General features: G+C 39.0%; 1 protein-coding gene across 7 annotated transcripts in view; it reads left to right on the forward strand.

The window, feature by feature from the left end:
* The window catches only part of ANO3 (anoctamin 3), a 371038-nt gene that overhangs the window by 214111 nt on the left and 140229 nt on the right, over positions 1-16698 (forward strand). For 5 of the 7 annotated variants that reach the window (XM_075927761.2, XM_025185005.3, XM_075927757.2 and 2 more), the window contains 2 exons: positions 10241-10447; positions 12480-12551. In XM_075927761.2, coding sequence (XP_075783876.1) covers positions 10241-10447; positions 12480-12551 — 279 coding nt within the window. Of the gene's footprint in view, positions 1-2514; positions 3536-10240; positions 10448-12479; positions 12552-16698 lie in introns of those variants that run through there. The other 2 variants (XM_089778596.1, XM_075927758.2) reach the window with 2 other exon arrangements.

Here is a 16698-nt window from a genome sequence, read left to right on the forward strand (position 1 = left end):
CGCAGGGGATTAGGTAAACTTGAACATGGCTGATTAGCCTGAATTCCCATCAGTTGAACTGTGATAGTATGAATCTGTCTACCTAAACTAATAATCACACACTCCCCACAGCTGCATAGACATACACTGAGTCAGGCTGGGGTATTTTCTCCTTACGCAACCTACAGCCTTTTTAGGTTGGACATTAGGAAAAACTTCCTAATTGTCAGGGTGGTGAAACACTGGAATAAATTGCCTAGGGAGGTTGTGGAATCTCCATCTCTGGAGATATTTAAGAGTGGGTCAGATAAATGTCTATCAGAGATGGTCTAGACAGTGCTGGGTCCTGCCATGAGGGCAGGGGACTGGACTTGATGACCTCTCGAGATCCCTTTTAGTCCTAGTATTCTATGATTCAATCACACTTGTTTTTGGATTATATTCTAGTGACAGCTGTGTAGCTGTTGTTAAATGAATCAGTCCCGTAATAAGAAAACAGTTCTGTTGACTCCACTCTCATTGGCTAATGTCCCTAGAAAACTACTTCTCAATGCTATTTTGTACTTCAGGGCATCTCCAAAATGAAGTAGTTAGAGACTCACAAAAAAATAGTTTACAGTTTGAGACTAAAATATGGGAAAAGTTCATGCTGGAGCTGATTCATCTCCTCAATTTTTTTATATTATAGATTTGCATTAGTCATTCTGTAACATAGTAAACCTGTACTTTCTTTTGCAACTTCTTTACTTGACACCGAAACACACGTTCTTTCAAGTGCTATACAAATGAGATTCTTCCACATATTTTGGTATTTTCATGTCATGTGTAATCTCACAGGGTGTGAATGATCATTGTTCTTCAAAACTTTCTCACTCAGGGCTCATCTTACTGCTTGGCCTATGAACATTTTTTCTACAAGTTGCTTTTTAATCTGTTTTCAATAACATCCTCCCTCCACACACACACACACACTTCCCCAAGGAAGGGCATGATTCTCACAAAAGTAGAAAGTAGACAGGGCCTAAACATGTTTTGATGAGTCTGGGGAAAAATCTGAAACTGGGGATATGTCTGCACTGCTGGGTTTTTTCGGCAGAAGATATGCAGATTGCGCTCTCACTTGCCTATCTTCTGCCGATCCTTTTTGCGGAAGAGGCTTTGCCAATAAAAAGCCCCATGTACACAGGGCCATTTCTTCAAAGAAAACCCTTTTTCTCAAGATCCCTTATTCCTTAAAAAATGAGGATTACAGGATCTTGCGAAAAAGGTTTTTTTTCCAACAAATGGCCCCATTTACACGGGGCTTTTATCAGCAAAACCTCTTCTGCAAAAAGGAACTGCAGAAGATATGCAAATGAGAACACGATTTGCATAACTTCTACCAAAAAAAGCTGGCAGTGTAGACATAGGAAGCCCCAATCTTTTCCAGAAAGACTAGCACGAAGAGAATCATAGAATCATAGAATCATAGAATAATAGGACTGGAAGGGACCTCGAGAGGTCATCGAGTCCAGCTCCCCGCCCTCAAGGCAGGATCAAGCTCCGTCTACACCATCCCTGACAGATGTCTATCCAACCTGTTCTTAAATATCTCCAGAGAGGGAGATTCCACCACCTCCCTTGGCAATTTATTCCAATATTTGACCACCCTGACAGTTAGGAATTTTTTCCTAATGTCCAATCTAAACCTCCCCTGCTGCACTTTAAGCCCATTACTCCTTGTCCTGTCCTCAGAAACCAAGAGGAACAAATTTTCGCCTTCCTCCTTGTGACACCCTTTTAGATATTTGAAAACCGCTATCATGTCCCCCTTAATCTTCTTTTTTCCAAACTAAACAAGCCCAGTTCATGAAGCCTGGCTTCATAGGTCATGTTCTCTAAACCTTTAATCATTCTTGTCGCTCTTCTCTGTACCCTTTCCAATTTCTCCACATCTTTCTTAAAATGTGGCGCCCAGAACTGGACACAGTACTCCAGCTGAGGCCTAACTAGTGCAGAGTAGAGCGGCAGAATGACTTCACGAGTTTTGCTTACAACACACCTGTTGATACAACCTAGAATCATATTTGCTTTTTTTGCAACAGCATCACACTGTTGACTCATATTCAACTTGTGGTCCACTATGACCCCTAGATCCCTTTCCGCCATGCTCCTTCCTAGACAGTCGCTTTCCATCTTGTATGTATGGAACTGATTGTTCCTTCCTAAGTGGAGCACTTTGCATTTCTCTTTATTAAACCTCATCCTGCTTACCTCTGACCATTTCTCTAACTTGCTAAGGTCATTTTGAATTATGTCCCTATCCTCCAAAGAAGTCGCAACCCCACCCAGTTTGGTATCATCTGCAAACTTAATAAGCGTACTCTCTATCCCAATATCTACATCATTGATGAAGATATTGAACAGTACGGGTCCCAAAACAGACCCTTGAGGAACTCCACTTGTTATCCCTTTCCAGCAGGATTTAGAACCATTAACAACAACTCTCTGACTACGGTTATCCAGCCAATTATGCACCCACCTTATCGTGGCCCTATCTAAGTTATATTTGCCTAGTTTATCAATAAGAATATCATGCGAGACCGTATCAAATGCCTTACTAAAGTCTAGGTATATGACATCCACCGCTTCTCCCTTATCCACAAGGCTCGTTATCTTATCAAAGAAAGCTATCAGATTAGTTTGGCATGACTTGTTCTTCACAACCCCATGCTGGCTATTCCCTATCACTTTATTACCTTCCAAGTGTTTGCATATGATTTCCTTAATTACCTGCTCCATTATCTTTCCTGGGACAGACGTTAAACTGACCGGTCTGTAGTTTCCTGGGTTGTTCTTATTCCCCTTTTTATAGATGGGCACAATATTTGCCCTTTTCCAGTCTTCTGGAATCTCCCCTGTCTGCCATGATTTTTCAAAGATCATAGCGAAAGGCTCAGATACCTCCTCTATCAGCTCCTTGAGTATCCTGGGATGCATTTCATCAGGACCTGGTGACTTGCTGACATCTAACTTTCCTAAGTGATTTTTAACTTGTTCTTTGTGTATCCTATCTTCTAAACTTACCCTCTCTCTGCTTGTATTCACTACGTTAGGCATGAGAAAGACAGAGAAAGACAGAGCCTAGAGTGTGAATCCACACAACGCTCATTCCACAGTAGTAGCTTAGCTCCATCCCTGCTGTGGGTATTGTGACCAGACATGCAGGATTTCAGCACCACTTAGGTTTGACCTGGTTGCCCCTCTCTTGTGACTAGTTGCCAGGGACAAATTCCAGTGAGAAGCCCTGTGACCTAGTCATGCCCTCTCAAATGGAGAACCTGGGGCAAATATCCTCCCATTCCCTGGGTGGCCTTGGAGACAGAATATGCCTTTAGTGCAGTATAAATATTTTGACTGAATGTTAAAGAAAATTTAACTTCTTTAGCTAATGTATATGTGTATTCTTAATTGCAGCTATACAGTACTCTAGACCAGGACAATTACTATGGTTAATAAGCCATTTGAATTTGTTCTACCTTATAGGAAAGAGCAGGGATGAGGAATCCAATTTCTGGTGAGTCCAAACTTAGAATTTAGTCATTTTTATATTGTCTCAATTACTGGAAATGCTTCTGGGAAAAGTCTGTAATACAAGGAACAGATGTCACAATCTGTTTTCTGAATAACTGATAATACATGTGGCCTTTGAGACTGACAGATGGCACTGACCCTTTTCTTTATTATTTATTAAGTTTTGGCTTTAACTACTTCACTGCTATTGAATTAAATTCTAATTAGTACCTCAGGAAAGAAGCCTTTTATATGATTCGAAAGCTTACACTGTGCATGAGCAATGTTGCTAGGCTCTCCCGTGCCAGAAAGTCTTTTGTCATCTACACTGTGGAAAACAAAACACAAACAAAAAATAAATCCACAGCAGTGGGTCTCAAAGCTTTGGTCAACTGATTTGGTGCAGGGGGCTCTCATCCCAGGCCTACAAACATTCAGTTTGGAGCCTGGGCCCTAAGATCCAACCTCCTTGGAAACCCAAGGATCCAATCCAAATAGTGCTATTTTTAACACAGTAGCATGACCACGAGTCCACTGGCTTGAGTACTGAGTGTAGTAATCGCTGCAGAGTGTGGATTTTGCTAAATTCTGTCTTTTGTCTTTCTTTTCATGATGGTCAACAAGTAACTATTCCGACAGATTTTATAGCATTACATTCAAATGTGTTTACATGGTTTATTTTTCTTTTCAAAGCATACAAACCACTTATTTCAAATACACATGAACAAAAACCAGCCAGAAGACCCAGTAAAACCATCATTCTAAACAATAGGCTTACTTGGGCTTTCATTTTTGAAGACATGAAGTGTTCTGTTCAAGGTCTTGGGCTGTGGTTAAATATATTTGGTTTCTGATTCCTCACTTGCCCAGATTTCCTATGAATTAGAGAAAGTTGTTTAATCTCACTGAGCCTAAATTCACACATGTAAAATAGGGATATTAATAATTCCTTTCTCCCATTTCATCTTGTCTATTTAAATTTTAAACTTCTCAGTCTATTGCTATGTCTTTGGACAGTGCTCAGTACAATAGGGCCCTCATCTGCAATACAAACAATACATACATTGTAATTGAGAAATTCTTCTTTATTTTATAAGTTCTTAAATATGGGTCCTTTAAAAAATAATATAAATGACTTCACAGATTGGAATGACTCCAAATCTGAATTTTTGGTCCTTTAGTTTTTAATTAGTGGCGTACGTTTGGGAGTATGAGAGCCTCAAAGCAATTAAATGCTTGCGTATCAGTTTAAAAGTTGCTTATTGTGCATTATTTATGCCAAATACCAGACAGATCCTGTATACTGTCCAGTTCTCTGTATGGAAATTGCACAGGCCAACATCTTATAAGATTCTGTGAAAATGCCTATTGCATATACAAAGCAAACAAATGTAGGCTCCAGACTTCTTCAGATACCACAAATAAGACTATATTATGGAGTGTAATTTGCTTATTTCAATGATTTTTTTCTGAAGAAATTGTTTTCCCTGTAGCAGCAGATCAACACTGCATAAACTCGTGCTATAGGCAGAATGTGCCCATTCAAATTCCAGCTCTTCAGAGAGACTGGACCTCCAGGGCAGAAGTCAAAAGTTGTCATTTACCAAAGACTCACAAATAGGGTCAGCATTTTTGTGTGCACAGATTACATAGCCACCACAGACATGCCAGCCATAGCCTGTATTCATAGATCCCAGAGCCATTTATCTCTCCTCTGATAGGAAACCAGGGCACTTTCATCAGGCTGCCGGTAGCACTGTATTGTAATGTATTGACATCTAATGGACACTTAAAGTAACTTCACAGTAAGTGTAGCTGAGGCCCGGCCTGACATGAATAATTAACACATTTCTTGTCTGAAGTGTTATAGCCATTATAATACCAAACATCCCTGCCCTACCTGCTGCCCCACTATGAATGGAGGCCCCACCCCCAACCTGTCCCCTTCCATCTGTAGCCCTGACCCCACTAAATCCAGTCCCCTCATCTCTTCCTCCATCCCTTTTACATTCTCCCCTACCCTCACTCCAGGCTGGAGCAGAGGATTGGGGTACGGGAGAAGATGAGAACTCCAACTAAAGATGTGTGCTGGGGACAAGGGGCTTGGGGTTCAGGAGGGGGCTCTGGGATGAGGACAAGGTGTTTGGAGAGCAGGAAAGGGCTCTGGAAGGGGATTATAGTGGAGGACGGGGTTCTGACTGAGTATAGGATGGGGTCGGGCCATGACTTACCTCACGAGGCTCCCAGTCAATGGCGCAGTGGGGCTAAGTCAGGCTCCCTGCTTGCCTTGGCTCCACCCTGCTCCTGGAAGAATCCAGCATGTCCGGCTCTTAGGAGGCATGGTCATGCAGCTTTGCATAGTGCACTCTGCTTGTGCCTGCAAGTGCTGCCCTTGCAGCTCCCCCAGGTCATGAATCCTGACAAACGGGATCTGTGGAGATGGCACTCGGGGTGGGGGCAGTGCTCAGAGCTTCCCTGGCTGCTCTTGCACCTAAGGGCCTCGAGAAGTCAGGACATGCCGATCTCTTTGGGAGCTCCATGGAGCCTTAGCCCTGCAGCACCACTGAATGGACTTTAAATGGGCCCCATCAGCGGTGCTGTCCAGAGCCACTAAGGGCCCCTCTTTGACCGGGTGTTCTGGTTGAAGACCAGTTGCAAGATAAGTGCAGTAATATCTTTTATTAGACCAACTTCTGTTGGTGAGAGAGAAGCTTTCAAGCTCACCCAGATCTCATTTCTTGGAAGACAGAATGAGTGAGGTAAACAGATAATTAGATTGAAAACAGCACATCTGTACTAAATAAGAAAAGTAAGTAGGTTTGAGTCAGCTAAGGCTAAGAGGGAGAACACTCAGGGAACCACTCACTAAGAATGGACAAGATAAATTAGGAATGTAGAAATGAGGTAAAGAATAGGTCACATGCGAGGACAGTACATGCTGCATGGGGATGGATTTCAGCTAAGTCACCAACCAATCCTAAAATGTGTGGTACAATGTTTAGTAACTGCAAAGAGATGTGTACGTGTATATAAAGTATGAGGTGTAACTTTGGATCTGTGGAATGCTCTGTTTCCATCCCTGTGCTTGCATCTGATCAACACAGCTTAGTTTTGCTGTGTGCCAAATAAAGAAACCTCCCCTGAATGACAAAATCTGGAGTTGGACTGAGGTGTTTTTGGACCTCAGAGAAGTGGATGAAGTGTTCTCTCAGAATGGACAAGGCATTCTTGACGAACCAAATGAAAAAAGTCTTGGAAGGAATAAATTACCAACCGTAAAATTCAGCCTAGATTAAATCTGCTATGTAGTTGTTTCAATCTGAATTTGTTTAAGACTTTGCTTTCATCCATGTTGTTTGCTGAGTTATAGTGTTATAAGTTTGAAATAATCTCAGTTAATATGGTTCCCAAAGAGCATACTAGACATATGTCTTGTGAAGAATTTAAATGATTTCAAAGACCAGCTTGTTGACTAATATACGCTGGCTAGCGTACGTATATACTGCATTATGCTGATAATATTTCCCACAATATATATTCTAAGCATTTAAATATACCCATTAAGTATTTAATATAGCAGTTATATAGGTCAAATTGCCATGTACATTTATTATAATATGTTCACTTATGCTAAGTAACTCATAACACTTTTCATTAACTTCAGTAAGCTTTGGCTTATGTAGATAGAAAATTTCCAGTGTGAGGTCATGCAATTGTTTCCTCATAGCAACAAAAGGGGAGCTACGCTCACAAATCTATTTATCCTGATATAGACATGCCTAGGAGGCTTCTTTACTCCCCTTAGTACCACAATTCCATGGGTTTCAAATACAAGATATAGGGGGATGCCATGTTACCAGAAACAAGGTACAAAGCTGATTAACTGAATCCAGTTTCAGATTACATATATAGTACCTTTACTGGTAAATAAGCAGGGTATAAGAAGATGGCTTTAGGGATGAAATTTTGCTTAGCACTGCATCTGAGTAAAATGAATGTAATGTAGATTCACAACATTGCAGTTTGGAGACTAATGCTGTTTGGAGACTAATACTCTGTAGAATCTTTTTCCTGTAACATATTAATAAATCTGACTGACATTGGTTATTTGGTCTCTTGAGTATATTTTATAATGAACCAAAGTATGATCAAGCAAGTGATTATGCAATTATGCAACAAACTGGAATACAACCTTAATCACTGATGTAAACATTAGATTCTGACCTGTCAGAAGACCCCTTGCTTCAAACTCATTCTTGGCATTTTTTGACATATATTTGGCACCTTCTATATAGTTAAAGCATTTTGTCATCTCTGGGCACATCAAAAAATACAACAAAATTTATGCATCTGGGTTTCCAATATTCATTCTTCTGCCATAATATGTGAAGTATGATTAATATCCAAGACTTGATTTAAAATTAATGAAAATGTTGGATTTAAATCTTATAAAAATGCTAATGAATTTTAATCTCATTGATTGAGAATGTACTATTAGTTCCAACAGCTCATTTAAAATGTTCAGACATATTTTACAGTACAAAATATTTAGGAAGCTTTACGATGTCTGTGATATATGGTGAGTGTCATTTACCATTATTAAAGTGGAGTCTTGATTGAGTTATTAATTATGGTAGCTGCATGTGGTATCTGTTTATAAGCACATATGCATTTCCACCTTAATACTGATAAGTTTAAGTCTTAAAAATGGCTTTGATGTGGAAGTTGAGCAAAGATGAGTAGTGGTAAAATTACTCTGTATCTTCTGTTGGGAAATAATTAATATTTTATCATGCTCTTCTCAGAATGGAGAGTGCAAGTTATGCCTCCAAAGTGTGCTTTGAAAAGTGAATTACTGTTAACTGGGGTGACATAAGGCCACCTGACTTATATGTTTAGTATCTTATACTGCATTTTAACATAAATGCCATGCAGTTGATTCATCATCAGAGCTATTAACTCACTCAATACTCACATATTTTAATATTTCAGTAATGAAAAAATACAGCAAGAAAGCTTTGGAGGAAAGAATTTAGGTCAGGAGGATACATCAGTTTTGTTGCTGTATTTTCAAAAGCTGGCTTCATGTTTCCTAATTACTATCTCTGTCAGCAACTTGATAAACTCATCTAGCATATTTTCAGAAGGGGTACTTCCTGATAAATAAAAGTTTTCAATGCAGTGTTTTGGGCCTTTAGGATCAAACGACAGACAACTAAGTAGCAGGATAGGGCTTTATTGAATATGCTCCGCTTTGCCCTTCTGATGAGAAGCAAAAGACCTGAGTGCTAAACAGCTATTTTAAAAGCCACAGAGAAATAAAGCAACAAGAGTACGTGAGGAACTGCATCTGATTTTCAGCATATCTAAATATATCAATGGTGGAAAGTTCTATGTACAACAGAAAACACTTCTCTAAATTGTAAACATATTGTGAAGCAGTTTTCACATTGATGTATAAAGACTAAAGAGATGGACACTGAGTAGGACGATGGGTTTGTTAGTTGGATTCTGATTGCATGTTCTTGAGAGAACTGTTTGCCAATCCAGACCACCTGACCCCAGTAATGTTCCTTAATAATTTATGGCTGATTCAAAGTATGTAAGAACAGAGGAAAGCAAGCAAGAAAAAAGAAAGGGTGACTGAGTATGAATGAAATCTTCCAATTTACCCTTGTCTAGCAGTTTGTTGTTCTCACCCTCATTCATTATATTTCATCTTGATTCTAGTTGATAAACACTTCAGGCCTTGCACAATATCTAAACTTTATTCTGAGAAGTGTGTAGTAAACCAGAGCCCAGAATAAATAACTCAGGGTATGTCTACACTACCCTCCTAGTTCGAACTAGGAGGGTAATGTATGCATACCGCACTTGCTAATGAAGCCCGGGATTTGAATTTCCCGGGCTTCATTAGCATAAGCGGGGAGCCGCCATTTTTAAATCCCCGCTGCTTCGAACCCCGTGTAGCGCGGCTACACGGGGCTCGAACTAGGTAGTTCGGACTAGGGTGCCTATTCCGAACTACCGGTACACCTCGTTTCACGAGGAGTAACGGTAGTTCGGAATAGGCACCCTAGTCCGAACTACCTAGTTCGAGCCCCGTGTAGCCGCGCTACACGGGGTTCGAAGCAGCGGGGATTTAAAAATGGCGGCTCCCCGCTTATGCTAATGAAGCCCGGGAAATTCAAATCCCGGGCTTCATTAGCAAGTGCGGTATGCATACATTACCCCGCTAGTTCGAACTAGCGGGGTAGTGTAGACATACCCTCAGAGTCTTCCCAATATCTCCCTGCATAATGGTGGTATTGGGATCTGTTGAGCTTCCCAAGTAGATAAGGCAGCAGATTGCAACATGTGTATGGGAGTGTGTGTGTGTGGTGGAGGGGGAGGGTTGCCAACAGTCAATGGTTTTTTTAAATAGCTTGGAATGAGTAATTTGTCATTCTCCATAACACATTCAGTGCCCTAATCAGGAAATGTGTTTTGTGAGCTTTATGTCTAAATATTGTTTTTGTTCATATCTTGCATTCTGACTTTCAGATCTGGCAATGTGTTCCAATGTGTTCTAAAATATTGCAGTTGTGGCTCAGAAGGGTAAAAATATTACTGAAAAGTTTCATATTCATTAGATCAAACAATTGAATCTTCCTAATTAATGTGCATAATACTACATAGCTTCTGATTCTCTACATTTTGGGTGTTTCAGGTATGAACACAAGCAGGAGTGAGACAGTGAAAGAGCCTCCACTGAAGCCCTCTAGAAGATCCATGCCATGCTTAGCACAGAGCCAAACACATCCTCATTGTCTGAGCAAGCATTCTTCATTTCTTCAGTCAAACAGGATCCAGCCGCAGTCTCGGCCTCTAAGTGCAGGGACGTCAACAGCTACAGTCAATGTAGTGTCAGAACGGAGTGAGTAGTTGCCCTTTATTTACTCCACCTTCCTTCAAATATATGGTTTTTCCTAAACTCTGATGTGCTTGGGTTTGTTATCCTTATTTTGGTGAAAATGGTGAAATCATAATAAAACCAAAACCTTATTATTATTACTAGAGCTACTTACAGAATGTGATAAATTTTTAAAAAAAACCTACTTACAGATTACACAATACTTAGATGAATCATTGTAGTATCTGTTTGCTGCTGTATAACTTATTTAATATTTAAAGGATGCCTGAAAAGTATTCCATTAAGAAGATCTTAGAAAAATAGAGGTTATGCTCCTTGGTCATGAGTTATGGTTTTTTACAATACATACTAAGATTGTGTGCAATCCTGACCCCAGAGAAGGTAATGGTGAAGTTCTCATGAACTTCAGTTTGCCCTGGATTTTACCCATTGTACTTATGGGATGTAATCTAAATATATAAATATATACCTGTATCTCGGAATGAATGCAAAATGCACCAAATTAGAATTGTTATGACCTTTGACAATGGCAAACCTGTAAATAGGGAAGGAAACAGATATCTTAGGCTGTATACCCAAAACTGGCTGTACATAGACAGATCCCCCCAAAAGAGCATTGGGGACCTCCACAAAGGCATAGGGGATAAGTGAATAGATAGATAGATAGATAGATAGATAGATAGATAGATAGATAGATAGATAGATAGATAGATAGATAGATAGATAGCAGGACTGGGGTCTTGGCCTTTATCTGCATATATTGTTTTTTGTCATTTCCAGAATCATTACATCTAGATACTGATAACTGATAGAGATTTAAGAGTATAATAGAAAAATGCATGTATATATTCCCAAACTGATGCAGATTTATCTGAGCATAGACTATGTTTTGCAAATGATGGTGCTTGTATATACTACATTGGGAACTTCCAAGTTCACACTTGGCCTGCTTGCCAGCTGCTTTTAAATGTAGGTTTATATGTGACTTTGGTGTTCTCCTATAATTCCTCTCCTTCCTTGTTGTTTATTCCCCTAAAACACTTGAGAGCTTATTCTATTCTTTAGTTCTTGTTTGTGATGGGAGTTTAAAATCATTCTTTCTTTTTTTTTCCAAATCCAACTTGGCAAAAATCTATACATTTACGTAGAAATACTTCAATTAGCAACATAAGTCACAGCCAGTGCATATCACTGTTACATGGTTATCTGCCTTTTCAAGGAGAGATGGATTCCACTTGTGACTGGTTCAGTTTGATAGCTAGAAGACCATCTGGTCCTATAAAGGCTTGTCACAGCCCAGTTGTGCTAGAGACTTGCAGGGAGAAGGTAGGTTTCTTCACCCACTGTAAGAGCATAGCTATTTGACTTGCAGGCAATCACCTCAATCTGGGGATTGAGAACTGTAGGGAACACATAATCTCTTGCAGGATTCCTGGGATCGGAACAAGGACCTAGCAGTGGCCCGTGAGAGGTAATGGAAAAGCCTATGCTGGAAACTACAGCCTACCTATTGCAGTATATTGCCTATATATTTGTTTAACCGGTAATGTCAGGTCTCAGGCAAGGGCCTGAACTAGATTCTAACATGGTATGCCCTCCTTGGACTGGGGAGACAGCCTAGGATTTTGCAAGTAACAGTGCCAGGCTTACATGAAATTCTAGAGTGACCAGTAAGTTTGGGAGAATAATTGCAACTATAATTCATTGAATAATTTACAGCAGTTGAACAATATTGAAAAATTTATCAGATAAAACATGGGCCAGCTTTTATTACCAAACTCTTTGAGCCATTCTCCTCCCAATGTGATAATAGTTGACTATTTTTAACACGAGTTTAGGCTTAAGCAGGAAAAGAATCACAAGTACTACTAATTCAATGATGCTCTGTGTTCAGTAGCAGAAAATGTTCGACAAAGTTTATCAGCATATTTAAAGCCTTATTTTGGCCATTTTGAGTGAATAGCTGCCAAACATTGTTTCTTAGTTGTTTGCAACACAAAAAGATTACATTTTTGGAATCTTACATTCATTTCAGCTAAGGTGATGGAGACCCTGGAAAACAACCTACTCAAGCTATCTAATACAGAATACAGTGATCCATTTTTAGGTGAGTTTATTTGTTATCTAGGCAGCAGTTATTTTTTTAAAAGATATTTTGTGTTTTAACTCTACAGTTGAAACCTCCATTCTTGAAGCTGAGCTTCTAAATTTTGTATCAAAAGTCAGGCTTTAATAAGTTAAAACAACATATGAAGTTTATTTTCAGAATTGTGTATAGACGTTTTTGTTCATTTAAATGTTCACGTATCCATGCTGACAACTTCTGTTTGTAGCCAAAGTGCATTGACGCTTCCTCCTTTTATTCATCCCAAAAGTATATATTAATTATAATATCAGAGGGAGTTGGAGTTGGAAATAGATACCAAACTTGCAAAAATAAAGTCTGCAAACTAACAGATTATATAACTCTGCAAAGAAACACAGACACATAGGTTATATGAAAATAAATGTTTTGTTTCACAGAAAATTTGAAAGGTTTTCAGTAAGAAGTAGCAAGATGTTGATTGTTCGTGGGAGATAATTGATTACATAGTTTTGTGTAGATCTCGAAATAATTGCAATTCCATAAAGCTTTCTATTCTTAACGTCCATCCTCTCTTCTGATGTTTTAAATGGACTCTCTTAATTTTTCTTTTGCCAATTTGGAAAGCATTTGCACGAAATTTTGAGAGAATAAGCAATAGAATTTAAGGTGTTATTTATATGTAGATATAGATATTCCCTTACTCTTATTAGATATTTTAAAATATTATGAAGATTATTTTCCTAAATATGAAAAACTTTTTTTCAATCACTGTAGTTTAGAATATAACTTCATGAGCTTTTACAATTTAAATTAGTTTCCTTCTTGCTATTTGGTTTTTTTCTTGTTCACATGAAATGATATTTTGTTTTATAATGGTTCATGAATGCTGCAGGGACTTTTTAAAAGGAAAGAATGATGCTTATATTCGAGAGAAAGCGGGCATTAAAATTATTGCAGTTTTGAGAATATATATCAGAAAATGGCTCTATTTGGGGCATATTTGTCCTAGTACTCATGTCACTTACATCTTTTTTGAAGATCAAAGAATATAAGGGAGAAGTCACTCCTAGACATATTTCAAAAGTAGCTATCTTATATAGGCAGTCCCCGGGTTACATGGATCCGACTTACATCGGATCCCTACTTACAAACGGGGTGAGGCAACCCCGCACTAGCTGCTTCCCCCCCAGCAGACCAGGGAGACGCGAAGCTAGCGGGTCCCTTCCCTCCCCTCAGCAGACCAGGGAGACGCAGAGCAGCTTTTCTTATCAGACACCTCAGCTTGAGAATAAAGGACTGAAGGAAGTGAGGTGTGGGAGAATAAAACTGAGCTCTGGAGAAATGTTTGGCTAGAGTTTCCCCTACAATATGTACCAGTTCCAAATTACATACAAATTCAACTTAAGAACAAACCTACAGTCCCTATCTTGTACGTAACCCGGGGACTGCCTGTATGCTCCTATAAAATGAGAGTGTATACACACACACACACACACACACATTAATTGTGTGTAAAATATGCATGGATGTATACAACATAGCTAGCTGTGCACACAAATATCTGAACTGTGTGCACATGCAATTCCCTGTGAGAGCATAAATACATGTATTTGTGGTGGTAGCTTAAGCAACAATTATGGAAACTTCTGTTAGTCAACTCTGTATAATGACTAAAAAAATACCAGCATATCCTACAACAGACCAGTATTCATGCACACGCTTATTTTTTTATTTTCAGTTAGAGGTATTTTTATAATTCTCATAACTCAAATACTTCTGCATTGATTTCTCTTATTGCTCTGAATATATTATTTGGGAAGATAGGTGGGTTCTTTTGGAAATCAGAATGGGAGCGTGGGCTCATTGGTGTAGGTTGCCTCCTGGGTGTTTAGCTATCTAAATTGCCATCACTATATATTCCAAAATCATGATTTGGGCTGAGAAATTATGAGATTGACTTAAAATTCATGTTTTGATTTTGTTTTAATAGTACATCCATCGGATCTGCTGAGACCCCTGGGATGTGGCTACTTTTTTATTTGAAATTAAAATAGATGGTGGCATTATCCCAATCCCACACACTTGTATTAAAATAAAATGTCACTTTCCGGCATGGCTGATCTAAGACCCTCTGTGCTCTTTCCTATATGAAGGATGAAATACTAGCACTGTTCACATTTGTTATATTGAGCTTAAACTTCACTGAAATGGATGAGAGTGCCAACGTGCACTAGGGTCCCACCTCCCCCCTTGCCCATTGTGTGCTACTTGATTTATGGATTGCTGTACACTCCACTCGCTAACCAGAATCTGCTCAGCTTCTTCCAAAGTTGGTTCTTATGGCTTGTCTATACATAATTTTGACTGTTTTTAATTTATTGCTTGAAATTTACTGAAATAGGCACCTTTGTACCAGTATAACTGCATCTGCCCTAGAGAGTTGCATGGATTTAACTGTATCTGTTTCTAAATAGATATGGATTAATTAGCGCAAAAATTTTGCGCAGACCAACCCTTAGTGGAATGTATCAAGGGGCTTGATGGCTATGGATTAAGTTATTGTTGTGATACTGCCCAACATCACAGGTGAGATGCTGTCTGCTCAGCACATTTGATCTGCAGAACTGCCTACGCACTCTGTGCTAAAATGTGCCTTCAGTTACATTGGAGTAAATCCAGAGTTACTCCATGGAATTGCTTTTGCTTTACAGCAATGTAACTGAGGATAGAATGTATTTGCTTTTCTCCAAGAAAGACGAAAGTGTTATAAATGGAGAATAAAATTTTGAAAAACCCCAGTGAAAATCATTTTAAAATGATCAAATCTGAAAGATCAGTTTCTATCAAAGGACACCTGAGAAATCCAAAGTGTGACTAAAAATAAAAACCAAAGGAAACAATTCAATTCATTCTGAAAAGCAGCAAGCAGAACTATCTTCCTTTTGAAGTGTTGATCCTTAAACAGGTGAGGATGACAAAGCACTGTTAAATGCTATAGTCAGTGCTAGTACATTTTGATGTAGCTTGCATAATACATTTGATAAATGGTTTTCATTTCCTCAGTGAACCTCTTACATTTGCCCCATGAGAACTCTAAAGATGGGGGTGAATTAAGTGAGTGTGGTAAATTTTTAATTAGACAGCAGAGCATGGTAAATTTTTAATTTAGCAGCATTATTTTTTTAAGATGCATCCTTCTGCGTGGTGTTTTTCTTAGTTTGAATAGTAGCTATGAACAAATGAAGACATGAGAAAAGAATTAAGTTTCTGATCCCAAAGTGACTTGAAGTCAATGGAAAGACTTCTGTTGATTTCATTGGACTTTGGATAAGAACCTATATTTCTTGTAGGTATAGGGTACCTTCTGGTTGGCAGGATCATCCAGTACCTCATTTTCCAGTCTCTGTCTTGGCATTTTCCCTGAGTCCTCACAGTCAGTATACAGAGTGTGAGGATCCTTGCATTAATGGGGGAGATAGGAACTCACAGAGCATAAGCTCAAAAATCTGGCTAACTTCTCCATTCATCCTAGAGCTGTTTCTCATTCCTCATAGTGATAGAAATGTAGCCGTGTTAGTCTGGGGTAGCTGAAGCAAAATGCAGGACAATGTAGCACTTTAAAGACTAACAAGATGGTTTATTAGATGATGAGCTTTCGTGGGCCAGACCCACTTCCTCAGATCAAATAGTGGAAGAAAGTAGTCACAACCATATATACCAAAGGATACAATTAAAAAAATGAACAAATATGAAAAGGACAAATCACATTGCAGAACAGGAGGGGGATGCGGGGGGGGGGGGGAGAAGGAAGGTAAGTGTCTGTAAATTGATGATATTAGAGGTAGGGAGAGTGGGATGTTTGTGAGTTAATGGTATTAGAGGTGATAATTGGGGAAACTATCTTGGTAATGGGCGAGATAGTTCAAGTGTTTGTTGAGTCCTTTTTGGAAAGTGTCGAATTTTAACATGAATGACAGTTCAGAGGATTCCCTTTCAAGTGCAGATGTAAAAGGTCTTTGTAGCAGAATGCAGGTGGTTAAGTCATTGAGAGAGTGTCCTTTCTGGTTAAAATGGCAAGAAACTGTTTTTTCTTTGTGATCTTGTCTGATATCTGTTTTGTGGGCATTAATCCTTTGGCGAAGTGTCTGAGATGTTTGTCCAATGTACA

This window comes from Pelodiscus sinensis, chromosome 5, assembly GCF_052426305.1.
Source record: "Pelodiscus sinensis isolate ZL-2025 chromosome 5, ASM5242630v1, whole genome shotgun sequence".
NCBI classification, from domain to species: domain Eukaryota; kingdom Metazoa; phylum Chordata; order Testudines; family Trionychidae; genus Pelodiscus; species Pelodiscus sinensis.